The sequence below is a fragment of the Seriola aureovittata genome, chromosome 3 (assembly GCF_021018895.1).
Source record: "Seriola aureovittata isolate HTS-2021-v1 ecotype China chromosome 3, ASM2101889v1, whole genome shotgun sequence".
NCBI lineage: Eukaryota > Metazoa > Chordata > Actinopteri > Carangiformes > Carangidae > Seriola > Seriola aureovittata.
Window position 1 is genome coordinate 31708271 of NC_079366.1, and position 27500 is coordinate 31735770.

General features: G+C 43.4%; 3 protein-coding genes across 4 annotated transcripts in view; 1 reads left to right on the forward strand and 2 right to left on the reverse strand.

The window, feature by feature from the left end:
* Window positions 1-3228, reverse strand: part of capn1b (calpain 1, (mu/I) large subunit b) — a 35293-nt gene extending 32065 nt beyond the window's left edge. The window contains exons 1-4 of the mRNA XM_056372705.1: window positions 2844-3228; window positions 1399-1428; window positions 978-1218; window positions 491-560 (exon numbers count right to left, since the gene is read on the reverse strand). Coding sequence (XP_056228680.1) covers window positions 491-560; window positions 978-1217 — 310 coding nt within the window. The 5' untranslated portion in view covers window position 1218; window positions 1399-1428; window positions 2844-3228. The remainder of the gene's footprint in view (window positions 1-490; window positions 561-977; window positions 1219-1398; window positions 1429-2843) is intronic.
* Window positions 3229-5019: 1791 nt separating this feature from the next.
* On the reverse strand, window positions 5020-20536 carry capn2b (calpain 2, (m/II) large subunit b). The gene is made up of 21 exons (XM_056372709.1): window positions 20292-20536; window positions 15967-16036; window positions 14275-14393; window positions 13662-13795; window positions 12952-13120; window positions 12598-12681; window positions 12414-12499; window positions 11737-11802; window positions 11485-11645; window positions 11226-11395; window positions 11106-11117; window positions 10729-10940; window positions 10162-10198; window positions 9589-9654; window positions 9418-9475; window positions 9280-9344; window positions 8753-8821; window positions 8575-8653; window positions 5726-5842; window positions 5307-5365; window positions 5020-5220 (listed from the first exon to the last, which is right to left on the reverse strand). Exons 1-21 carry the CDS (start codon window positions 20526-20528, stop codon window positions 5197-5199), a joined length of 2094 nt encoding a protein of 697 aa, XP_056228684.1. The 5' UTR covers window positions 20529-20536; the 3' UTR covers window positions 5020-5196.
* A 377-nt stretch (window positions 20537-20913) lies between these two features.
* The window catches only part of LOC130166873 (calpain-2 catalytic subunit-like), a 13438-nt gene continuing 6851 nt past the window's right edge, over window positions 20914-27500 (forward strand). For both annotated transcript variants that reach the window (XR_008827210.1, XM_056372708.1), the window contains exons 1-9: window positions 20914-21053; window positions 21204-22553; window positions 23200-23269; window positions 23389-23507; window positions 24268-24401; window positions 26376-26544; window positions 26988-27071; window positions 27158-27243; window positions 27421-27495. Coding sequence is in view for 1 of the 2 variants with exons in the window: in XM_056372708.1 (XP_056228683.1) it covers window positions 22314-22553; window positions 23200-23269; window positions 23389-23507; window positions 24268-24401; window positions 26376-26544; window positions 26988-27071; window positions 27158-27243; window positions 27421-27495 (977 nt within the window). In the remaining variant the exon portion in view is untranslated. The remainder of the gene's footprint in view (window positions 21054-21203; window positions 22554-23199; window positions 23270-23388; window positions 23508-24267; window positions 24402-26375; window positions 26545-26987; window positions 27072-27157; window positions 27244-27420; window positions 27496-27500) is intronic.

Consider the following 27500-nt stretch of genomic DNA (forward strand, 5'->3'; position numbering starts at 1 on the left):
GCTGCAGACACCGAGCAACACTTCTATCTATCTATCTATCTATCTATCTATCTATACTGATAACATTGTATATACATTAAATGCTGTATTTATGTAAATATATGAATAATACAGTGTGTACACAGTGTGCAGTTTATTAAGAACACCTGAGCTACAGAAAAATCTCTGTATACACTCCATGGTCCACACACACACACACACACACACACACACACACACACACACACACACACACACTGTCTATCAGTCTGTTGACTCTGTTGAGCTCTGTTTACTTTCTGACACATACCACCAGTCTCTCTCCTAGCAACAGCCATCAGGGAAGTTTGCTTTAAACCACAGACCAACCCAGAGGTCACATGACCAGCTGACAGGATGCTGCCCCAGTGCTCACTGCTGCTGCTGTGTTGACTGAGCAGGACACTACTGAGCATGTGCAGAATGACTTTTTTTATTTTGAAAGTCTGATCTTATGATACGACGGACTCACCCAGAACTCCCTGACAGATGTCTGTCCTGGTGGCTCCGCCCACGATGAACTGAGGGTCTTCTGTCAGCTCCTGAAACAGCCAATCACAAACACCCGCCGGTGGACATCACATCACATCACATTAAATCACATTACATCACATCACATCAGGCCACAGCAGAGGTCAAACTGAGGTGAGACTGTGTGTGGTGACAGGGACAGGTGTGTACAGGTGTGTACAGTAACTGAATTCAAATGTTGGTGTAATAGTGGATCCAATAATGATGGAGTGTCTGGGGATGGGGGGGCAGACACTGTGTTGCTCTGAACAACACTACAGCTCTCGTTGACTCGTCAGGGTCACACAGGAAGTCTGATTCTTCCTCAGGGACCTGGTCCGCAGTCTTTGGACCTGGGTCCTGTGAGTGTTAGGGAATTTCAGGGTTCTGGATCTCTCAGCTGGTCTGTGTTCAATCAGGTTCTACAGTAGAACAGTTCTGGTTCTTACCGTTGGTCTCTTCCACTCCACCCCTCTGGTCTTGGCGGTGAAGGGACCAAGTTCCTTGAAGCCCAGTGCAGCCGGTTCTGCGGGGAACATTGGGTCCTGGAACAGACATCCATTCTGCAAACAGTCCTCCTGTAGGACCTGGAAATCCTGGTTCAGGTAGCGGACAGCCTGCTGGAATGAACCCAGACCTCCAGCCCTCTGCCGGTCCTTCTGGATCCGCCCAGACACGCCTCCAAACATCCTGACCCACAACACGCCAGGAACCGGATCAGTGACAGATCAGCAGGATCCAGGGGTTTAGTCATGTTAGCATCATGGTTCTGTGTTTACTGCTGATTAGCTAATGTTAGCATGCTAACAGGCTAAGCTAACACAGTGAACATGTTGGACAGTGTAGCTGCTAAGAGACAAATGTTTGTACCTGATCTCTGTCCGCTGGGCTCGTAGGAAGCTGGGAGGAAACAGAGTCTGGATCAGGTTCAGGTTCAGGTTCTGGTTCTGGTTCTGGTTCAGTCCAGTTTACAGCTGAAGAGTCACATGACTACACAACAGTTTTATCACCTGCTCCAGTTTCACTCAGAGTCCGCAGAGACTCTCAGTCAGTGGACAGACAGAAGACAGTGATGAAAGCCTTTGAGTCACTGAGTGTAAGAGCTTTCTACCACTGACCCTGAATCTGTGAAGACCAGGATCCAGTCTCCAGCTGGTTCTGATGGACACTGTGTCTCACAGGTTGGACGTCTCCCTCATTTATAAGGGATAAAACTTTGATTTTGTTATTAGAGTTATTATTACTATTATTATGGAGAAATAGAACAAGTGCTCCATTTAAACTCTGATTATTGATCTAAATAATCAATTAATTCATCAATTAATTCAACCTTATTATTGGAAACTTAGACACAAATACTGAACACAGACGTTAATTGTCCCGCCTAGTGATCACTGAGAGTCAGTCAGCTGACTCATCACTCTGAGCTGGAGCTGCACCAACATCACTGGAGTCGGACTGGAGGCAGACTGGGATGTGAGTGCTGACTGGTTTGGTTCCAGTTCCAGTCGGTTCTCCCAGAGAACAACCAGAACATCCCTGATTATCTGTCTGTCTTCAATCAACAAAATAAAATAGTGAAAAGTGAAGACTCAAGACTTCCTGACACAAGCCTGTCAATCACCTGACAGGTATCTTCAATAACACGTCAACATTAGTTGACGTGTTATTGAAGATACGTGTTATTGAAGCCCAGGTGAACGTCTTCTCATGTGTTGATGTTCACATCACTGTCACTGAATTAATTTTTCCTTTAAAGACTAACGATCAGTGTTTCAGTCAGTCAGTACCAGTGTTTGATCTGAGCTGAGGAGAGTTCCTCCCTTTATTTCACTCCTCAGCTGTTTCTGACTGAATCAATAGATCATTCTAGTCTAGCTCCAGGTCATCAGTCTTTCACAATAATTCATTATTAATCATAATTTAATTCTTTAATAATTTTAATAAAACATATTCACATCCATATGTTCTGTGGTTTAACCACAGCAGTTTTTACCTCTGAGGAGTTGATTATTGAAATCACCCTGACGTCAGAGTTATTGATCTACAGATGGTCGGTTTTTAAAGTGAAACGTTAAAAGTCCGCTGACGGATCATTGAACCACCACATCGATGTTCAGGCGGCGTGTGTGACGCCGCAGCTTATCTGATTGGTCAACAAACATGATGATGTCATCAGTTCAGATCAGAGTTTCTGCTGAATCAAGGTGAAAACAATGACCCCCCCCCCGACTGTTCAGTACAGTACTGGTCTGTATTGTTCAGTACAGACCAGTACAGACCACAGCTCCCAGTCAGACATCAGATAAACTCACCGGGTGTGTCTCAGTCCTTCTCTGCCTCGGAGTCAGTCCTGTAGTCCTGTACCGGTCCTGGTCTGGTGCTGGTCTGTGGTCCGGTACAGGATGCTGTTGTGGATGCTGTGCTGCAGCAGGGAGCCCCGCCCGGTGGGAGGGGCGGAGCTACATCATCACCAACAACAGGCGAGTTAAAGAGACCAAACATCAGTGACGTCACAACAGCGACAGAGAGAACGTGCTGTTTTATTAATTTCTTGCAGATCTTCGTTTATTTATTCATTCTGAGGTCTGATGCCACAGCTGGGACTCCCCTGCTGCGCTGTGACGTCACCACCGTGATCTCCTGCCCTCACCAGTCAAAACAGCTCATCATCAACACGTCTCTGTCCTTCCATCAAGAAAATGGAGTGATTTCCTTTGTCACGTGACTCTTCTGATTTCATCTCCATTTCCTGTTAGAAAAAACCCACAGACCCTCTGCCTGTGGTCATGTGACCTCATAGTACCACAGGTACAGCACTCTCTGTGGTCCTGGACCATAGATGAGTTTCCAGTGCAGTTTGTGGTAAAAGGTTCCCAAACACTACACAAGCCTGTGAGTACCACAGGAAGTATGATATATTATCACAGGGTGTGTAGTACAGAACCGCAGAGCCTGAGGTACAAGCCTTTGGGAAAAATACCACAGGAATTTCCTACAGGATGTATGTGGTACAGCACCCCAGGAACATGGTGCTAATAGAAATCGTATGTTTTTTTTCACAGCATATGTGGGCTGGGTAATAACAGCTGGTAGATGTCAGGAGGTCTGTATGGTCAAAGACAGTACTGCACCCCTAAATCCAGGTGTTTAGACCAAGAAATTAACTTAAAGATAAGAAGAGGCTAACTCCAAGCTAACCTAAAAGCTAAATTGACCCACAAATGACATAAAATAATTTAGGGCGTTATCTCTAACTGTTAGCATTTGAAAAAATGACAGTTGTATTGACAGCTGATACAGACAGCTGTCTCTGGTCCTGGGTGTTTTTCACTTTGCTTAGCTCAAGGACCTGGTGAGAGCAGGGGCAAATATTAGCCTAGCCTCCATTAAAAGAGGTGACTCCAACAACCCTGACAAAGGTTGTTACAACAGCAAGTAGCACTAACTAACCAAGTGACATCAATGGCCTTGATAACGACCCCACAGAGGATAAACACCTGGATCATGTCATCAGTCATTCAAAACTGAAGAAGCTTCTTGGATCAGAGGTGAAACGTCTTTAAGTGTCTACAACCAATAACCTGGATGACTGAGAATCTTCACAGACACAAACAATTACATAATTTTCTTTACATCTTTGGAAAGCACCTGGAAAACAGCCCTCTAAACATTAGCCTCTAGCTCCAGTTAGCTTTGACATCTTGAATCCTGACTCCAGTCAACTAAACCCAGCTAACTAGAATGGACTGGTTACTAGCTTTTTTGCTAGCATGATAGAATATGTAAATTAGACTTTTTGTTGCTTGGTAGCTAGCAAGCTAATGTGTCAACTAGATAAGTTCCTGAGCTAATAAGTGTTAGCAAACTTGTTATCTTTGTGTTTTGGAATTTCGGGAATTTATTGAAATAGTTCTGAACAGTCAGAAATACTTTGTAAAATTAACATTAGCTTGCTAGTAGTTGATTTTAACACATTTGTCATGTTCTGCAATTCCACCGAGATCTCACTGATTATAGTGATTAGCTGGGGCTTTAAATTAGTAAGTTTGAAATGAATATTAAATTATTTTGCTAAGCTAAACATTCTGGATGTGTCTCTGTACTGGACACTCGAAACTGATATGCATCTTCTAATGTGTTAGTTAGTTAATGTTAGCTCTCTAGCTATCAAGTGTTAGCTCCTTAGCAACCAAAGTGTGTAGTTTGGTATTTAAGGAATCACTTCTCTATTTTGAATAGTTTGAAAAAAAAAAAATCATTCAATGGGAGCTCCAAAATTAACATAAGTTGTAGGCTAATGTTAGCATAACTTGTCCAATTGTTAGATGAAACAAAAGTTATACTGCTTGGTGGTAACATCAAGCAGCTCAGCAAGCAGTTTCCGTGTGTTTTCCAGTCTTTAGCTAGCTATCCTAGGCTAAACACATCCTGGATCTATATCTGTATGGAACACACAGAGACCTGAAATTAAAATGACTGAAGCACAACAAGGTTTTGTGGATAAATTTATTGTCTTTACATCGACTGTAAGTCAGGTAGTGTATAGATAATAAAACACAAGCCTCACATATAAAACATTAGGAGTCTAAAAGAAGCGGCGGCTGTAAACAGGAATATGGCTTGCTGCTTTAACACTGAGGCTCCAGGCGAACAAGGAGTCACGGCTCAGATCATGGCGAAGTTTAACCACTGTAGTCAGACACAAAGAAAACAAATAGACTGGGTTAGACCAGGTTCTTCACACTGACTCTCAGTGTGTCTCTGTTTGTTCTCACCTGATTGAAGTTAAGTTCAATGGAGCCGCTTTCGTGAGCGTCGAGCTTCTTAAAGATCTCTGCAGAGGAAGACAGATCACACATCAGAGTTTTTCTGCCACATTTTAAAGTCACTGAGACTGACTGTATAACTAATACATATATTTCATTTAAATATCTATTAAGATTTCTTTAGAAAGATACAGTCAGGATCTGCTCTGAACTTATTGCTCTGTAATTTGACACCCAAGAAATATTAATCTGATTAATCTACAAATTATTTATTCACAATACAAAATACTAAAAATATTTGTGCACAAATTATTCTAAAATTTCCAACTGATACTCAAATCCAAAGCCCAAAACCATTAAATGAATTGTTAGCTTTCTTCTGTTAGCCATCATTCTGTGTACGTTAGCTAAATGAACTTTTGACTCACTGAACATCATCTCCAGTCTCATCAGACAACCCACGAAGTTGTCGAAGTCGACGGTCATGTCGGGGTCGGAGTATCGAGCCACCAGCTGCTGGTAGATGGTGTTGTTGAGGGTGAAACCTGGAGGAGGACCGCAGGAGGAGTTACCACGGAGCAGAGAGGAGAATACAAACACAACCAAGCTAACATCATGCTAATGTGGACGCCTGAAAAAATCTTTTTTTCTGTTGTCACTGATTTTCAGTTTAAAATACAATCAATATGAAAACACGAGGTGGAAAAGATTCAGTGAAAGATATTTTCAGATTCATCGACATTAGCGTGGACGATGCTACAGCTAACAAAAGACCTACTACTGCTAACGTTACTGAGTGCACTAATGCTAAGGAAAATGTTCGTACTTATACTGATTCAATGTAAGTTAGTGGTTTCGCTTATGTGTCTGTTGATTCGTAAAATCAATATTTATAATGAAAACTGATAGAAAACATCAATCTACAACAGATGTTTTATTTACACTGTCCAAAACAAAAAAAATTGTCACAGATCAGTTTATAATCAGCAAAACATATGAAATGAACCTTCAGACTACTCTGATTTAATCCAAATCACCCAGCCCAAATCTAAACTTGATTACGTTTAATTATGTGATGTCAGTCTTGTCAGTCCACTACAGTCAGACTCTGAGGTGGCAATTACTGCAACACTGCTAAGCTACGTTAGTTAGCTTTTAGCAGGACCAGAGCTGGTGTTTTTTGTAGGATAACAAACTTAGTTGTTACATTTTATTTTATTAAAATGAATATTTTGAAAAGATGACAGGAAACAGATGAAACAAGTAAATTTACCTCAAGCTAAGGATTTAGCTAAAGGCTAGTATGGCTAACTCAGCAGTTAGCTTTAAGTTGGCATGGTTTTCTTGTTTTAGCTGATGAGTTGAACATCAGGAACAGTACGGCGGGTTTTTACAGCCCTCACGTTTTTTAGCTCAATTATTGTTTTATACAGCAGGTTAATGTTTCTGTAACAAGAACCTTTTCACATTAAAACAACAAGCTGTTTTTTATATTTAATGACATAATTTTCTTGCTATTACTACATAGTATTTTTTATTTTTAAAAAGAAACTGTCCTTGTTAAAAACATTTTAAGGTGTTATAAGATATTATATTTCCTCAATATTACAGAAAGACAGTGTCTTATTAAACAGACAGTTTTCCCTCTGACATCCTGATCTGTGTGAAACAAACAACAGACACAGAGATGTTTTACTGTGGTTTGTTTCCTCGGACAGGACAAAGCTTCTGATGCTAACACAGATAATGCTAACACAGCTGCTCCTCAGCAGGGTGTAACGTACCATCATCATCATCATCAGTTAACTGACAGTGAAATGTGGAGGTGGAGAGAGTCCAGACAGCAGCAGCAGAAGAAACACACAAACATCATTATTTTAGTTGGAATACAGAGGAAGACAGATGTTAGAGAGGAGAGACCGAGCACAGGAAACTATTCAGATTACAGCTGTTGATAAATAAACACCTCCTCTTTGTTCCTCACGAGGCTGGGAGGAGCACAAAGTCATACCAACTGTTTAAAACAGAGGAGGACGTTTCTGCTGTGAGCTAGTGGGAATCACCATGACTCACTCATTAGCCTGGAATCTAAATCCAAACACGTTCAACTGTTTCTCTGGAAGCAGCAGAGGTCTGACGGACTGAGACAGATCTGATCAGCAGGAATCTCTCTGCTGCAGATGCTCTTACTGTGAACCAGAGAGATCTTCTCTGCCGGCCCTTCACAATAAAGCTCCAGAGAAACAGGACATCACAGCTGTGATCAGCTGCTGGTAATGAGACAGTCTGACTACATGTGAACTGATACAGGCAGTTGTCATGACTCTGTCTGTGGAGACTCGGCGTCTGACATGTGACATTGTTTCTGTCAGACCACAGTTAAGCATCAGGACTCTCTAAGTCCCTGAAGTTTCTAAGTACAGTTCCTCCTCAGTCCTCTTCACTCTGCTGAGACCAGCTGTTACTGAGGAGAGTGAAACTCTGTTTCTATGGCTGACGTCAGTTTTCATGGACAAGCTCACCCGCAGGAACCACAGTGATTGGCTGCTGAGAGAGCGTCTGTGAAAACACATGATCAACATCCTGCAGTAATAATAAAAAAACAGGTTAGGAGCTGTTTACTAAAGGAGGGAATTCTCCAAAATACATCTGTCTGCTCAGGTTTGTGTCACACAATTTTATTTACAATAAAAAATAAAAAGCTCACTTGTCATAGACGAGCTAACTACAGCTAACAGCCTATTAGCACCTGGAACGACAGCAGCCCTTTATGATTCTTTGTGCTCTGGTGTTAGTGAGTCAGGAGTCCTAACTTCTCCCAGACCGATCGCTGCTGTCGGAGCTGAGTGTCTGTGTGAATCACTCTGAGTCGCAAAGTCAGGACTGACACGCCCGTTCGTTTCAGGAGTTTTAATCACATGACTTTAAAACAAAGTTTCAACCCAGCAGTGATGAAAGTGAGCATGTGACTCTGTTCAGTCGGCCTGAGGCTGATCCACCAAACCACGTCTACACAAGCAGACCACAAGAGAACACTTCTCTAACCCTAACTGGACTGACATCCCAGTCCTGCAACATGAGCATGCACACGACAGGAAGGAAGGAGGAAGACACGGCAAAGGAACCAGAGCTGCCACAACTAATAAAGCCAATCTGGTGTGAAGTCACAAAGACCTGGTTCAGGAGAGACTGAAGGACTCACACAACTGTGATAAATATTTAATTATGATCAAAGAAATGAAAAGAAATGATGTGAGGAGAAGAGAGAACAGCTGACCTGCGTCTTTGAAGGCCACTCTCATCTCTGGCGTGCTCATGGTGCCCGAGTCATCAGAGTCATTCTTCTTGTAGATGGACTGTAGACACACACACACACACACACACACACAGGTGTTTGATGGCGTCTGTGAGAGGATGCAGGTAAAGTCAGAGTTGTGATCACAGGTGAGTCTCACCAGGTATCTCTGAACCTTCTTCCACAGCGTGGCGAACTCTCCGAGGCCCAGCTTCCCGTTCCCGCTGTCCTGCTGCAGGTTAAAGATCAACGACTGCTCAGACGGCAGATCTAACACTTCCTGGTTCACCGCTCTATCACGGTCGAGTCACTGTTTACACTGTAATTATCACTATAACCGTGGTCGATCACCATGGTTACGCACTGTGGCTCATTTGACTCACGTCAGGTTCTGTACGTCATCACCCAGCAACAGTCTGTTCGTGTCAGTGAAAACACGGAGGAGACAGTGACAGGTTTTTAAAGACAGTAAACCTGCTAAAAAATGAGACGTCACATGACCACAGAGACACACAGACGAGACACAGTCAGGTGACAGGTGTGTGCGTGCTGCTGCTCGTCCCTTGTGTCCTCGATGTGTTGGCCGTGTCTCATTTGTCAACTGCTCAAAAAATTTCAGGTTGTGTTTTTACTTTTACCCCCCCCCCCCCACACACACACACACACACACAGCTGCAGGAAGGATACGTCCATCAGGTTGACCATGATCCTGCAGGTGTCCATGCTGAAGCCGTCCGTCTTGATGTCAGTTCCTGTGGAAACAGGAAGTTAAAGTGGCAGCTGATGCGTTCAGGTGAAACGTGTTGAAGCGTCACTTTAACTCACGTTTGGCCACGATCTTGTTCATGATGGTCCTGAGCTCCGCCGCAGAGATCTCCATGTCCTGAAACACAAGCACAGAGCCGTCAGTACAGGAGGGCTCACACCTGAGCAGCAGACAGGTGAGCGGCCGTCAGGTGTTCAGCTTAAACTCCTCCCCCTCAGTTCAACACTCACGTCTCCGGCCAGTTTAGTGAAGAGGCCTCGGAACCCTGCGTCCACTTCCTCGTCAGACACCGTCTCCTGGACAGACAAAACTTTATACTGTGTCTGAATCATCATGATAATGAGATTCAACATGGAGTCACTCACTTCACCTGCTCCTTCACTTACTGACCAAAACTTTGTACTTTACTGTGAAATGTTACTTTATTTTGAAATGAATCTGACTCTCGGTGTTGGTGTGTTTCGTCTCTCTGAAGTTTACAGTTTCTCTGTTTCAGATGAAACATGTTTAATCAGTTTTAATTTATTTAATCAAACCGGATCAAAAGTTTCATCCAGTTAAAAATAATCAGAAGGACAATCAATAATCATCGATCAGCCTGAATGGACTTTGTTTAAACATTGTCCAATCAGGTCACGGTTTCACAGTCATGTGATCAGACAAACCAAGTGTCTTTAACTCTGACCCCAGTTAGTGTCTCTGTGTGTGTGTGTGTGTGTGTGTGTGTGTGTGTGTGTGTGTGTGTGTGTGTGTGTGTGTGTGTGTGTGTGTGTGTGTGTGTGTGTGTGGTCGTTGTTACTCACATCCTCCAGGTCAGCGTGGACCGGGTCATCACAGGGTCTGACAGTACAGATCAACATGTTAGAACACAAACAGACACACACACACACAAACACACACACACACACACACACAAACAGAGACTCACAGACTCACAGACACACACACACACACACACACACACATACACACACACACAAACAGAGACTCACAGACACACAGACACACACACACACACAGACACACACACACACACACACACACACACACACACACAACACACACACACACACACACACACACACACACACACACACACACACACACACACACACACACACACACACACACATATACACACTGAGTCTATGTCTGTGTCAGGAATCCACCTGACCCCCCCCCTTACTAACAAACACCCTACCCCCCCCCCCCCCCCCCCAAACAGCAAACAGGAAACCTGGACCACAGAGACGTCTCTGTGCAGCTGCAGTGGGTGGACCCCTCCCCCGTCCACAGACGTCCAGCACAGACTCTCACACAGACACACAGTGGGGGTGGGGGGGGGGGGGGTGGGGTGGGGGGGGTCTTACTGGGTCTCTGTCTGCTTCTCGGAGAAGACCCGGATACAGAAGTCCCCGTTCATGTGCGGCTCGAAGGTTGAGGGGACGATCAGGTATTCTCCAGGAGGGAGCTTGAAGCGGGAACTGACCTCGCGCAGGTTGATGAAGGTTTCTGACCTCGCTGTCTGAGCGTGTGTCAGGAAGTAGTTCTTGTCCAGGTGCACTTCCCGCTGCCCGTGGAACTGGGGGGGGGGGGCAATCAGGACATGTTGTAGTTAGAATACCAGGAAATGGAAAGAGAACATTAAAAAAACTTTTACTGACTCATTTCACTCAGGTGGATAAAAGGTGGGAGGTGTCCTAGTGTTTGACCTTTAACCTGAGGGTGCTGTGGGTCCAGAGCTCACCTGTTGTGGAACCTGAAACCAGACAAAGACAGGTAGTTTAGGACACACCTGTGTTTCTGTCTCAGGTGTCTGAATACAGAAACCCTCAAGTGTCTAAGTCCTGCCCCCTCCAGGTCTCACCTCGTAGATGGCGAACCCGATGGTGTGCATGTCCTGGCCTTGTTTTCGCAGCTTCCTGCGGTTCTTCTGGATCAGACCGACAACGAAGCTGCAGCCCACCTCGCCGTCATCGGGGTCGTCGTCCTCCTCCTCCAGCCGGATCACGAACTGAGGGTTCATCCAGAACGTGTCTGTGGAGGGAATAGGTGAGGTCAAAGGTCACAGAGGGTTTAACTGACCCTGACTCCAGACTGAGTGAACAGGTCTAGACCAGACTCACAGGGGTGGTTCCTGCAGCCCCCAGCCGTCGAGCCCTTCCTCCAGGTGCCGTCAAACTTGCTGACGCTCCAGTGTTTGACGGAGTCGTCACCGATGGTGTCGGGCGTCAGAGTGCACACCTCGATCCGGGAGTAGTGACGCAGGAAGTCACTGAAGGACATCCTGCAGAGATAGGACACAGAAGAAGAGCGATCATGCCACCTGATCACCATCAACTGAACAGACATGTCAACTGTCCACAGGCTCCACCCACCAGAACTCTCCGTCCTCTGCGTTGGCGTGAGGACAGTCGCCCTGCACCGAGTTCCACTCAGAGGACCTGTGAGACAACAACAACACTGTCAACACAACAACAACAACAATACTGTCAACACAACAACAATACTGTCAACACAACAACATCAACACAACAACACTGTCAACACAACAACATCAACACAACAACAACACTGTCAACACAACACAACAATACTGTCAACACAACAACACTGTCAACACAACAACACTGTCAACACAACAACAACAATACTGTCAACACAACAACATCAACACAACAATACTGTCAACACAACAACAACACAACAACAATACTGTCAACACAACAACATCAACACAACAACACTGTCAACACAACAACAACAATACTGTCAACACAACAACACTGTCAACACAACAACAACAATACTGTCAACACAACAACACTGTCAACACAACAACAACAATACTGTCAACACAACAACATCAACACAACAATACTGTCAACACAACAACAACACAACAACAATACTGTCAACACAACAACATCAACACAACAACACTGTCAACACAACATCAACAACAACATCAACATCAACACAACAACAACAACAACACAACCACACAAGTGTATGAAGCCGTGTCATGTTGCTTAGGTGTGTTTGCTTCACTCACCCGTCGCTCCAGGCTCCGGTCCACTCCACCTGACCCCAGGGGTTCCTCATCCTCACCAGCTTCTCCTGCCGACCCCGGTAATTCACCTAGAACCAAACAGACCCAGTTTCATTCTCCTCTGGGTCATGTGACCTCATCTCACGTCCTCATTCTTTCCAGTGTCATCATCAGGACATGACATTACCTCCACAGCGCCGGTCAGGGAGTAGGCGTGGCCTTTCACCAGTTTCTGACGAGTGACGGCCTCTGAGTCTGCAGCACTAGTGATCTACACAGAAATAAAGACAAATCATCATCTTCATCGTTGTTGTTGTTGACAAGCAAACAAACAGTAATAACGGTTCCTCAGACGCCGTCTGTAGAAACAAAGGTGTAAAGCAGAGGAAGTGTCCTCTACTTCCTGTTCTCTGTGTAACTCAGACTGTCACTTCCTCTGACTGACAGGAAACAGTAACGAGCTTTTAGTTTCATCTCTGATAAATATTAAATCTATTGAAAGTAAAAACTGTTGATGGATTCTGTCACAGATTTTACTCACGTCGATGGAGCAGCCCAGCAGCGCACCGGCCTCTAGGGCCTTCTTGATGATCTGGAACAGGTTGGACGGGGGTTGCCGGAGGTCGTAGTTCTCAGCGATACCTCCGGTGAAATCCTCGAAACCCTCGGTGGTCGAACCACCGGACAGCGCCTCGTAGCAGCCGTTCACCCTGCAGCCACAACACAGAGAGCAGGTGAGGGGACAACACACCTGTCTGTGCAGCATCACTGTAAAGTGCACTGACTGACTGAAGAGTCTGCACATACGCAGATGATGCAGCTCTTTACTGTTTAGTGAAAGACAACTCAGATATGAGGTCGGTGCTTCTCCACCATCAACATCTCTGCTCTCTGTTAGCTTCCCAGCTGTATGCTAACCTCTGTATGCTAACCTCTACATGCTAACCTCTGTGTGCTAACCTCTATGCTAACCTCTGAGGTTATCATTAATTCTGCCCTGTGGCTGTTTTCATATTATAGACATATGAACCTTTAATTAATAAATCTCTACAGTGATGAGGGAGAGGACGTTTAATTGTTAACGAACACTGTGAACTGAAAACAGAAAAAATAATGACGTAAATGAATAAAATTATAACTTGGTTTGTGATGTTCTCAGATCTTAACTCTACAGGTTTATAATTAAAACACTAACAGACAGTCATTGCCCAGTCTCAGTCCTGGAAAGTTGTCCTGGGGTCAGGGTCTTACTTGGCGTAGGCCTTCTCCAGCAGAGCGCTCCAGAACTCCCTCCCCTCCGCTGAGTGGACGAACATCAGCTCTCCGTCTTTGACGGGCAGACGGTCGTCGATCACCACGTCCACCCACTCCCCGAACTGCCAGAACTACAACCAGAGACAGACATAGACAGAGGACGGACAGAAAGAGACAGAGGACAGAGACAGAAAGAGACAGAGGACAGAGACACACTTTCACTTTGAAAGTTAATTCTTCGTCCTGTCGTTAAGACGATGTTACTGATGAGGCGTTGTGTTGTTAAATGTCCCGTTCTTTAATTGTCTAAGTGACAAACTGTCACTTATGGATAAATGAGGAATTAGAAACAGCTTCAATAATAAAGAATCACTGAGAAACTTGATTTTTCTCCTGAGAACCTGCAGCAGAAACTTCCACAGGGTGTTTGGACTTTTAGTTTACTTTAACTTTGTATATTAGCCACAAACACATACTTCAGGTCACGCTGCAGGTAACCATAGCAACAGGACTAAAGCTCCAGTTTCATGGCTGTCCAGCTGTCAGCTCTACCTCCTCATGTTGGGAGGATACCTGTGTGATCCAGGTGTTCCTGACTCTCTGACGGTACCTGAAAGTGGAAAATGCCGGCGTAGTCGTCTCCAAAGCCCTGGTCGGTGGGAACCACTCGGGCCATCACATATTCATTCATGGTCAGTGAAGCGATGGCCGCCAACAGCCAGCAGTCACCTGGACACACAGAGGAGTCAGGATCAACACCAACAGAATGACAACCGCACCAGGACCCGCCTGGTTCTGGTCCAAATGGTAACCAGTCCATCAGGTCTGGTGGGGTCCTGGTGGGGTGAGAGGAGCTCTGAAAAAATCCAGGATCTGGTCTCTCAGAGTCAGACTACTTCTCAGGTGAGACACCTGCTGCTGCTCTCAGGTATGTTCAGTATATGACATCTGTGATTGGCTGCAGCACGACCTGCTGCCACAATAATAACATGTCACTTTTCATTACGTGACCACCATCTGATTTGATAATATGATTTATGACATCATATATGATATATGATGTCATAAATCATATATGACATCCCATCTGTCAGTTCTCTGACCAGGAACTTTATTTATTGATCTGGGAGACGTCTGCTCCTGTCAGAGAACATCTACAGTCCTGTCACTAACAATCACTGACATGACAATAAACACAAGCACAAACACATCATAACACACTATAACACAAACATGCACAAGACAACATGAGAAGAACTCAGCCACAGAAACATGTGTTACATGTTACATATTGATTTAGGCTTCACAGGTTTCTCTACTGGTGCTGACCAGTCCAGTCTGAACCACAGCTTCCTCCTGACCGGAACAGGACTCTGATCTGGACCAACACCTAGACCTGGTCTCACTCAGTCTGATGATCTACAACAACACAACTACAACAGAACCACAATCATCTGTTCAGTGCTACAGAAGCTTCCTGTTCCTTCCTGTTCTAAAGAGAACCTAAAAACAGCCTGCAGACTCAGAGCGAGTTGAACAGGGTGAGGTCTCACTCTGCACTAAATTCCTGGACTGATTTTAAGTTTGACAGGAAACATTTGGAGAATCTGTTGAGTCTTGTTTCAGCTTAAATGTTTCTGCAACAAGAAATCAGAAAAATGAGTCCAGATACACACTAACACACACACACAGAAACACACAGTAACACACACACACACACACACACACACACAGACTCAGATCTGCTGCTGAGGTTTAACCACAGCACGAAAGACTGAGGCTGCTGACTCACCACCACACTGTGTGTGTGTGTGTGTGTGTGTGAGGGTGTGTCCTCATTGGTTGACAGCTCATTTCTTCACCCCCCCCCCCCCCTTTCTGATGTTTGAGTGTCTCGCCCTCTAACAATAAGCTGGCAGGCCTCTTCTTCCTGTCTCGCTCCTTCCTGCTTGGCCAATCAGGGCTCAGCGTGGCAGCTCCCTCTATTTACAGCAGATCCAGGTTCAGTCAGCTGGTTCACATTATCTGCTCTGCTGTGAACAGTTTGGTTCTGAACCCTGAAGGCAGCACGGCCCAGACTCTTGCATTGTATTTTCCCTCCACAGAGCGGTGACAGCAGCTCAGTGACCTCTGACCTTAGGACGAGTTCAGACAGACCTCTCACCTGACAGCATACTTGTCTACACCTGTCTACACCTGAGCCGCAGCTCAGTTCTCAACTCACATTGTGGGCTGACACTGTGGTGTGTTCAGGGACAGTCTATAGGCTGTGGTGTGTTCAGGGACTGTCAGTAAAACTCACCCAGAGCTCCCTGGCAGATGTCGGTCCTGGTGGCCCCTCCTACGATGAACTCAGGGTTAGAGACCAGTTCCTGACGGAAGAAAGAGACGAGATGAGACTGAAAGACTGATGTGAACGTCCAGATTAAACATTCTGACTGTGTTTATAACAGTTTGTAACCACGACGTCTTCTGATGGGCTGGTTAGCATGCTAACTTCAGTAGACGAGCTGGGGCTAGCTGGTTGGTTAGCACACAGGACAATATGCAGCATAAAGCAGCCACTGAATATTATGACTGTGTTTATTCAGAGTTATTGATTCGATCTGTCCTCAGTCAAACTGTGGCTTCAGAAATGTTGAAACATTTAAACATGTTGTGGCACAGCCGTCACTCCCTCCTCTTTCTCTGCCCTCCACTTCCTGTTTCTGACTGAAAACAGTCAATGACACGTCTGCACGAGGACACATCTGTGAGAAATACAGTTGTGTCAGAGCACACTCGTGGGGGTAGGAGGTGGTGGGGGTCAAATGAATTTACTGAACAATATTTAATGGACCCTGAAGAAAAGTTCTCCCTGCCCCTCCAGGACCCTCCACTGTTCTGAGAGTGTAGTGACTCATCTCTCTGGTATTTATGATCTCTGGTCTGTGACTCACTGTTTTCGTTGTAAAATCTTCCTGTTCCTCCAATTCCTACAATCATTAACATGACATTTGTAACTGCACAGCCTGAAGTGAAACATCATCATTATCATCACAGTAATAATGATTGTGACATTGATCTTTAATATTTCCTTATGATGTTTCTGCAGTGTGTCTGTGATCTCCTCACAGATTCACAATGTCTCTAATGATTCATTCATTATTATTTAGTTAATTACAAATCCTAATTCAACATCACTACAGATGATCATTATCTTCATTAAAGAAAGAGTTCAATATAGGGCGTAAATATAAATACTAAATGGACCAAATATTATCAAACATGACGAGGAAAACTCTCTAACATCTCTTTAACATCTCTGTTACATCTGTAACATCTGTAACATCTGTTACATCTCTGTAACATCTGTAACATCTGTAACATCTCTGTAACATCTCTATAACATCTGTAACATCTCTGTAACATCTGTAACATCTCTGTAACATCTCTGTAACATCTGTAACATCTCTGTAACATCTGTAACATCTCTGTAACATCTGTAACATCTCTGTTACATCTCTGTTACATCTTTAACATCTCTGTAACATTTCTGTTACATCTTTAACATTTGTGTAACATCTGTAACATCTCTGTTACATCTCTGTCACATCTGTAACATCTCTGTTACATTTGTAACATCTCTGTAACATTTCTGTTACATCTTTAACATCTCTGTAACATCTCTGTAACATCTGTAACATCTCTGTAACATCTCTATAACATCTGTAACATCTCTGTTACATCTCTGTCACATCTGTAACATCTCTGTTACATCTTTAACATCTCTGTAACATTTCTGTTACATCTTTAACATCTCTGTAACATCTGTAACATCTGTAACATCTCTGTTACATCTGTAACATCTCTGTAACATTTCTGTTACATCTTTAACATCTGTGTAACATCTGTAACATCTCTGTTACATCTCTGTTACATCTTTAACATCTGTGTAACATCTGTAACATCTCTGTTACATTTCTGTTACATCTTTAACATCTCTGTAACATCTGTAACATCTGTAAAATCTCTGTAACATCTCTGTTACATCTTTAACATCTCTGTTACATTTGTAACATCTCTGTAACATCTGTAACATCTATGTTACATCTTTAACATCTCTGTTACATCTGTAACATCTCTAACATTTCTGTTACATCTTTATCATCTCTGTAACATCTCTGTTACATCTCTGTAACATCTGTAACATCTCTGTTACATCTTTAACATCTCTGTTACATTTGTAACATCTCTGTAACATCTGTAACATCTATGTTACATCTTTAACATCTCTGTTACATCTGTAACATCTCTAACATTTCTGTTACATCTTTATCATCTCTGTAACATCTCTGTTACATCTCTGTAACATCTGTAACATCTATGTTACATCTTTAACATCTCTGTTACACCTGTAACATCTCTGTAACATTTCTGTTAAATCTTTAACATCTCTGTAACATCTCTGTAACATCTGTAACATCTATGTTACATCTTTAACATCTGTGTAACATCTGTAACATCTCTGTTACATTTCTGTTACATCTTTAACATCTCTGTAACATCTGTAACATCTGTAAAATCTCTGTAACATCTCTGTAACATCTCTGTTACATCTTTAACATCTCTGTAACATCTGTAACATCTATGTTACATCTATTTAACATCTTTAACATCTCTGTAACATCTCTAACATTTCTGTTACATCTTTATCATCTCTGTAACATCTCTGTTACATCTGTAACATCTATGTTACATCTTTAACATCTCTATTACACCTGTAACATCTCTGTAACATTTGTAACATCTCTGTAACATTTCTGTTACATCTTTAACATCTCTGTAACATCACTGTAACATCTCTAACATTTCTGTTACATCTTTATCATCTCTGTAACATCTCTGTTACATCTCTGTAACATCTGTAACATCTCTGTTACATCTGTAACATCTATGTTACATCTGTAACATCTATGTTACATCTTTAACATCTCTGTTACATCTGTAACATCTATGTTACATCTTTAACATCTCTGTTACACCTGTAACATCTCTGTAACATTTGTAACATCCATGTAACATTTCTGTTACATCTTTAACATCTCTGTAACATCTGTAACATCTCTGTTACATCTCTGTTACATTTCTGTTACATCTTTAACATCTCTGTAACATCTGTAACATCTGTAAAATCTCTGTAACATCTCTGTTACATCTTTAACAGCTCTGTTACATTTGTAACATCTCTGTAACATCTGTAACATCTATGTTACATCTTTAACATCTCTGTTACATCTGTAACATCTGTAACATTTCTGTTACATCTTTATCATCTCTGTAACATCTCTGTTACATCTCTGTAACATCTGTAACATCTCTGTAACATCTGTAACATCTATGTTACATCTGTAACATCTCTGTTACATCTTTAACATCTCTGTTACATCTTTAACATCTCTGTTACACCTGTAACATCTCTGTAACATTTCTGTTAAATCTTTAACATCTGTGTAACATCTGTAACATCTGTAACATCTCTGTAACATCTTTAACATCTCTGTAACATTTCTGTTACATCTTTAACATCTCTGTAACATCTGTAACATCTCTGTTACATCTCTGTTACATCTTTAACATCTGTGTAACATCTGTAACATCTCTGTTACATTTCTGTTACATCTTTAACATCTCTGTTACATTTGTAACATCTCTGTAACATCTGTAACATCTATGTTACATCTTTAACATCTCTGTTACATCTGTAACATCTCTAACATTTCTGTTACATCTTTATCATCTCTGTAACATCTCTGTTACATCTCTGTAACATCTGTAACATCTCTGTAACATCTGTAACATCTATGTTACATCTGTAACATCTCTGTTACACCTGTAACATCTCTGTAACATTTCTGTTAAATCTTTAACATCTCTGTAACATCTCTGTAACATCTCTTTAACATCTGTAACATCTCTGTAACATCTGTAACATCTCTGTTAAATCTTTAACATCTCTGTAACATCTCTGTAACATCTCTTTAACATCTGTAACATCTCTGTAACATCTGTAACATCTCTGTTAAATCTGTAACATCTCTGTAACATCTCTGTAACATCTCTGTAACATCTCTGTAACATCTCTTTAACATCTGTAACATCTCTGTAACATCTGTAACATCTCTGTTAAATCTTTAACATCTCTGTTACATTTGTAACATCTCTGTTACATCTTTAACATCTCTGTAACATCTGTAACATCTCTGTTACACCTGTAACATCTCTGTAACATTTCTGTTAAATCTTTAACATCTCTGTAACATCTCTGTAACATCTCTTTAACATCTGTAACATCTCTGTAACATCTGTAACATCTCTGTAACATCTGTAACATCTCTGTTAAATCTTTAACATCTCTGTAACGTATTTCTCTGTTCAGTCACTGTGAAACTCAGTTGGAAGGTTTTTATTTTCCCATCGTGGCAGAACAACAGAGTTATGAGTCGCCTCAGGTACTCTGCCAAAGCGAACCCCCCCTCCTCACCCCACCATCACAGCCGCCCCGCCCCTCCAACCCCACCTACTCATCCAAACCAACCCACCCTTTCTGAACCAGACCTAAATCCAAGACCAGGCCCGGGATCTTACCGTGGGCCTCTTCCAGGTGACTCCTCGGGTCTTGTATGAGCTCCGGCCCAGCTCGTTGAAGCCCAGAGCCTCGGGCGCGGCGGGAAAAGTCGGGTCGCAGAAGAGCTTTCCGGCGGAGCGGCACTGCGCCCGCAGAGACGCGAAGTCCTGGTTCAGGTACCGCATCGCGTTGGCGTTGGTGCCAAACCCCGCGGCCATGGCCCGCTTCTTGGCCAGAGTGGACGCCACGCCGGACATGGTGAAGGAGAAGAAGGTCCAGACAGTTGAAAGTGAAGAGACTCCGCAGCTTCTCCTGAGCAAACTTTTCCTGCTAGCGCAGATTTTCAGTCAGACCTCCGCCCCGACAGAGGAGGAGCCAGCTCTCTCTCCTGCTGCCTGACAGGGTCTCTCCACCTCTCTCTCTCTCTCTCTCTCTCTCTCTCTCAGACCAGATGCGGGACCTCCTCAGACTGACTGAAAAAAGCAGGAAACGACTTTAAAACAATTGTCACTTCAGAATCAAAAAAACTTAAATGGAAAATCTGTCAAATGAACTACACGGCCAAAAGTATGTGGACAGCCCCGCCCCTATCTGAACTGTGTTTTTATGACACTGAGCCAGAACCCTGAAGACACACACACACACACAAACACACACACACACACACACGTCTATGACAGGGAACAGACCGGAAGTAGAAGGAAGGCGTAAAAACTCATGTTTTACCTCTGACCCCTGAGAGCAAAGCCTCTGTCCTCAGGTTCTACAGGTGAGATCCACAGGTAAGTCTCATTAAAGTCTGCCCCCCCCCCCCCAATGAAATACTTCATATTCAAATAAACAGTCAGAGCTCTGTCTGCATCACATTCCTCAGCACCAACTAACAATCTCTCATCTGTTTCACCCCCCCCCCCCCCCTTTTTTTTTTCTAGTGAAAAAACGTAGAAAACTGTCAGATTCATACAAACATGAAAAATAAAACCACAGGTTTCAGGACATCCCAGAGTCTCAAACCTGCCGTCCATCAGCTGTCTCCCACCTGATTGGCTGCTGTAGAGCCAGATCTGTGACAGTGCAGAAGAGAGACTCCAGGAACCTCAGTAGACCTGCATGTGGAGGGTGTTCTGTTCTGATAACAGGAACTGTGAGCTCTTTAAGATACGAAGTAAAAGAAAAATGTCTTTGAAGTCTCTTTTCAAAAAGTTTCTCTAGTTTGAAACTGAATCTTATCGACCTTCATGTCTCAACAAGCTCGTCATAGCTTTGTTCTTTAATAGTCTCTGGTGTAATAATGTTGTCGTAAAAGGTTTTTACAGGAGGTCATTAAAGGTACCACTGCCAGTCTGAATTAGCCACCTGAAGGCTGTGGGCCCTCTGCAGCGCCACAGCTGGTCAGGTTCATCACGTCACAAACTGTCTGAGCTGTGGTGGTCCTGGTGGTCCTGGTGGTCCTGGTGGTCCTGGTGGTCCTGGTGGTCCTGGTGCTCCTGGTGGTCCTGGTGCTCCTGGTGGTCCTGGTGCTCCTGGTGCTCCTGGTGGTCCTGGTGCTCCTGGTGTATGGATCAGAGTCTGGACTTCAGGTCTCCTGTTGTCAGGCAGCAGACTGTGAGCTCAGATTCAGGTGTGTTTAAGGTGTCAGTGCTGTGTGTAAACACCTCAGTGTTTATCAGATGTTTGCTCTGAATAATTCACACTGCTCCTTCACCTGGACCAAAGCCCCGCCCCTTGACACCTGACCACCTTCACACACACACACACACACACACACCTCAGCTCGACTCAGACAGACTCTTACCAACATTTCGGTCACCACAGCAGAGACGTTCACGGACTTTCAGCTGATTCGTGGCTGAATCTTGAACGACACTCTGTAAATTCTTTTCAGCAGACTTTTGTCAGATTCCTGACAGATACTTGAAGATTCTCAGGTGAATCTTACCAGACTTTCGGTAGACTCTGAAGACTTTCGGTAGACTCTGAAGACTTTCGGTAGACTCTGAAGACTTTCGGTAGACTCTCAAGACTTTCGGTAGACTCTCAGGATGGCGAGTACAGCAGCTGATCTGGCCCGGAGGAAGGCCCGGGAAGAAGATGGTACCGGCAGCCAGGCCAACGCCATACCCTTCAACCAGCAGGACTTTGAACAGCTGCGGAGTGAGTGTCTGCAGAGCGGCTCGCTGTTCTGTGACCCGACCTTCCCCGCGACCTGGGACTCTCTGGGATACAACCAGCTGGGACGCTACTCGTCCAAAACCATCGGAGTGGAGTGGAAACGACCCACGGTGAGCTGAGACACGACTGTGTGATTATTTTCACTAGTGATGAACAGAGATGTTGTTAGAGAGAACAGGAGACATTCTCACTCTAACTGAGTGTAAATATGATTGATGGTTGTTGTCAGCTGGTTTCTGATCGACTGATTAATCAAGCAGCAACGTCGTGCTCTTAGTATCAGGTACAAGGTGTTTGTTCTGTGTCACATTAACAGTAAACCACAGCTCGTGTTTAACACAGCAAACAGGCGGAAGGTGGTGTGACCAGGTAACTGTGTGTGTGTGTGTGGTCTCCATGGTAACCTGGCATATGTCTGCCTGGAGCAGTTGGTGGACTCACTCATTCACCTGTCTTCTACCAGTTTAAAGATATCAAAGATAAACTCAAACCACTCCTGTTAATAAATTAAAAATCTCACTCAGTTTGTTAAACATAAACCACACGTCAGTGCTGCTGTTTCACCTGGACAGGTGTGAGTCGACCTGTTCACCTTCCTGTTAGTTTAATGACAAAGGTTGATGAAGCTCACATTTAGGCTTGAAAAACACAATTTATTCCTCACAGTCTGTTTTAGATTGATGATGATAATGATGATGATGGTGATGGTGATGATGGTGATTTTGATGATGATGATCTGCTGTCTCGTCCAATCAGGAACTGTGTCCTGCTCCTCAGTTCATTGTGGATGGAGCAAAAAGAACCGACATCTGTCAGGGAGCCCTGGGTGACCACACACACACACACACACACACACACACACACACACACACACACACACACAACACACACACACACACACACACACATACACTATGATCATGTGACCTGCTCTCTGTCTGTCAGGTGACTGCTGGCTGCTGGCGGCTGTGGCCTCTCTGACTCTGGACCCTCAGATTCTGAGCAGAGTGGTTCCTCCTGGTCAGAGCTTCACGTCTCAGTACACCGGAATCTTCCACTTCCAGGTGACTCACCTGTACCAGCAAAAACAAACCTAACCAACTAAAATAACTAACTAACTAACTAGCCTAAATTAGCTAAACTAAACTAAACTGAAATTTTAAACAATAAGTCAAAAATAAATAAAAATAAAAACTAATGAAAAACCCAGAACTAATAATATATATATATATATATATATATATACCTATGTATACATTTATGAGGCGGGTTCGGGTGGTGAAGCGGCTCAGTTGGTTTGAATGACTGATCAGAGGAAATGTCAGCTGCTCTCTGAGGAGCTTGATTGTTCTCATGATGGAAACAGGAAGTGATTTCATAGCTGCTCTATTCATGAGCCGAACGCTCAAACATCACGAGGACCAAGCTTGTGGTGCATTCAGGTGCTCTTCTCTAACTTGTTAAGTCAGAAACTTCAGGTGTGAGATTCACCTTGGATACATCAACCTTTAACACATCATCAGTTTATGACTTCACAATGTGACGAGCATCACCTGAACACAACATCAAAAATCTGAGCATTGAGCAATGCATTATGGGACACTGAGGACCAAAGGAGGGCCTGGATTTAGGGCTGCAGTCCAAAAGTGAAATACCACGTCTCCTCGAGCTCGAGGGAAAACGTCCTGGGAGAACTTTATTTATAACTACAACAGTGACAGACTTAGTGGTATGTGCTGTGACACTTCACACAATCAGGACCCTTCCTTTCTGTGGTGGGTGGAGCCTGCAGAGGAAGTGACATCATGTTTCTTGTTCCTGTAGCTGTGGCAGTACGGAGAGTGGGTGGACGTGGTTGTGGATGACCGGCTGCCAACCAGAGACGGGAAGCTGCTGTTTGTTCACTCGGCCGAGGGAAAAGAGTTCTGGAGCGCTCTGCTGGAGAAGGCCTACGCCAAGTAAGGGTGTGGGGGGGTGGGGTGGGGGGGTTGTTGTCAGTTGTTGTGGTTACACTGCAGCTGCTTCAGTGGTTACAGTGTTCACAGTGTTTACAGTGTTTAGTGTTTACAGTATTTAATGTTTACAGTATTTAGGGTATTTACATTGTTCACAATATTTACAGTATTTACATTGTTCACATTGTTTAGTGTTTACATTGTTTACAGTGTTTACAGTGTTCAGTGTTTACAGTGTTTACATTATTTACATTGTTCACATTGTTTAGTGTTTACAGTATTTAATGTTTACAGTATTTAGGGTATTTACATTGTTCACAGTATTTACAGTATTTACATTGTTCACATTGTTTACATTGTTCAGTGTTTACAGTGTTTACAGTGTTTACAGTGTTCACATTGTTTACAGTGTTTACAGTGTTTACAGTGTTCACAGTGTTTACAGTGTTTACAGTGTTTACAGTGTTCACATTGTTTACAGTGTTTACATTGTTTACAGTGTTTACATTGTTCAGTCTTTACAGTGTTCACATTGTTCACATTGTTTACAGTGTTTACAGTGTTTACAGTGTTTACAGTGTTCACATTGTTTACAGTGTTTACAGTGTTTACATTGTTCACATTGTTTACAGTGTTTACAGTGTTTACAGTGTTCACATTGTTCACATTGTTTACATTGTTCAGTGTTTACAGTGTTTACAGTGTTTACAGTGTTTACATTGTTCAGTCTTTACAGTGTTCACAGTGTTTACAGTGTTTACAGTGTTTACAGTGTTCACATTGTTTACAGTGTTCACATTGTTTACAGTGTTTACAGTGTTCACATTGTTTACATTGTTCAGTGTTTACAGTGTTTACAGTGTTCACATTGTTTACATTGTTCAGTGTTTACAGTGTTTACAGTGTTTACAGTGTTCACAGTGTTTACAGTGTTTACAGTGTTTACAGTGTTCACATTGTTTACAGTGTTCACATTGTTTACAGTGTTTACAGTGTTCACATTGTTTACAGTGTTTACAGTGTTCACATTGTTTACATTGTTCAGTGTTTACAGTGTTTACAGTGTTCACATTGTTTACATTGTTCAGTGTTTACAGTGTTCACATTGTTTACATTGTTCAGTGTTTACAGTGTTTACAGTGTTTACAGTGTTTACAGTGTTCACATTGTTTACATTGTTCAGTGTTTACAGTGTTTACAGTGTTTACAGTGTTTACAGTGTTTACAGTGTTCACATTGTTTACATTGTTCAGTGTTTACAGTGTTTACAGTGTTCACATTGTTTACATTGTTCAGTGTTTACAGTGTTCACATTGTTTACATTGTTCAGTGTTTACAGTGTTTACAGTGTTTACAGTGTTTACAGTGTTTACAGTGTTCACATTGTTTACAGTGTTTACAGTGTTTACAGACTTTACACTCTGGAGTGAACAGTTGGACTAAGTTTGGTCTTTTCTGACTGGACTTTGGTTTAATTTACTTCACCTCAGCTGGAAGTGTCCAGGTGGTGCTGTGTGTGTGTGTGTGCGTGCGTGCGTGCGTGCGTGCGTGCGTGCGTGCGTGCGTGCGCGTGCCCGTGGTGATTAGCAGTAGGGTGGAGGAGGGTGTACTCTGTACGCCTGGAAAACAAACAGAGCTGCAGATAGAAGCTGCTGACTCAGAGCAGGTGAAGCCATCACACCTGCTGCTCTGATTTTTTCACCTCACTGACCCAACATAACCTCCACTTCATCTTCCTTCATTTTCCACCCACAGTTCAGGATCACTACAGTCGATGTGTTGTTAATCTGAGATTTTATTTAGAAGAAATCTCAGTTCTCAGTTTGTCAGGAAACTATTTACAATCAACAGCTGACGCTTCAGCTCCTCAGCTGCAGGTTTAAAACTATGAGTCCTGGTTTCTTCATCACACAGCGTGGCTAACACACCTGTGCAGGTGTAAGGGGAAGTTTTAGTGTGAACCGTCTCCTCCTGCAGGGTGAACAGTTCGTATGAGGCTCTGACTGGAGGCTCCAGCATCGAGGGTTTCGAGGATTTCACTGGAGGAATCGCAGAGAGCTACGACCTGAAGGAGGCTCCGCCCTCCCTGTTCAACATCATAAGGAAGGCTCTGAAGCTTGGCTCGCTGCTCGGCTGCTCCATCGACGTAAACCTTTCAAACTCTATATCACCTGTAATCCCCGTCTCTGATTAGCCGACAGGTGTCTGTTAAATTCATGTCAATAAAACAAAATCTCTGACTCACCTCCACTGCGACTACGTAGGTAGAGAGCTAGCTGAGCTAACAGTTAGCTCAGAAACACATGAGGCTCATTCAGTTTGTTTGCTAATTCACTTCATTAAGTAATTTCATCAGTTTATCTTCTTAAGATCTTTAGTTTCTTTAGCTCGTTAGTTTAGCTATTAGGTCATTTAATTTATTATTATTTAACTAATTTAGCTTGTTAGCTGATGTTGCCTGAAGTTATAAAATTTCTATTTGTTAGCACTGACCTCTGTCTCTTTGATAGAAGCTGAAGGTCCTGCAGGATGCTAACAGTGCTAACAATGCTAACAGTGCTAACACTGACACATGTTCACGTTTGTCAGATTTCCAGCTCCTATGAGACGGAGGCGATCACTAGTCAGAAGCTGGTTAAAGGCCACGCCTACTCTATCACTGCAGCTGAGCAGGTGAGGCATTCTGGGTAATCATGAGACAGTTTGTTGACATGAGCAGAAAACAGGAACAGCTGGTTTCAACGTCTTTGGTTCTGCAGGTTCATTCCTCCGGTTCTCTTGTGGACCTGCTGAGGATCAGGAACCCCTGGGGTCAGGTGGAGTGGACTGGCGCCTGGAGTGACGAGTGAGTGCACCACATCTGTCTGAACATCTGTCTGAACCAGATGGTTTTGGTTTAACAATCATTTAATGATCATGTGAGACAACTGTGTGTCAGAGATCGGTCAGTGTTACAGCGACGTGTCCTTTGAGAGACTCAGCTGAGGTTCATCACATGATCACAGTGATTGCTCTGTGTCAGTTCCAGGGAGTGGGCCGGAGTCGGGCCGGAGGAGAGGAGGAAGCTGGATCACCGTGCTGACGATGGAGAGTTCTGGTGAG

Coding starts and splice junctions, on each gene's coding strand:
- capn2b (XM_056372709.1), bottom strand. CDS start 20,528: ATGTCCGGCGTGGCGTCCACTCTGGCCAAGAAGCGGGCCATGGCCGCG. Junction 9,345..9,417: donor GAACAAGATCGTGGCCAAAC/GTGAGTTAAAGT, acceptor CTGTTTCCACAG/GAACTGACATCAAGACGGAC. Junction 8,822..9,279: donor TCATGGTCAACCTGATGGAC/GTATCCTTCCTG, acceptor AACCTGCAGCAG/GACAGCGGGAACGGGAAGCT.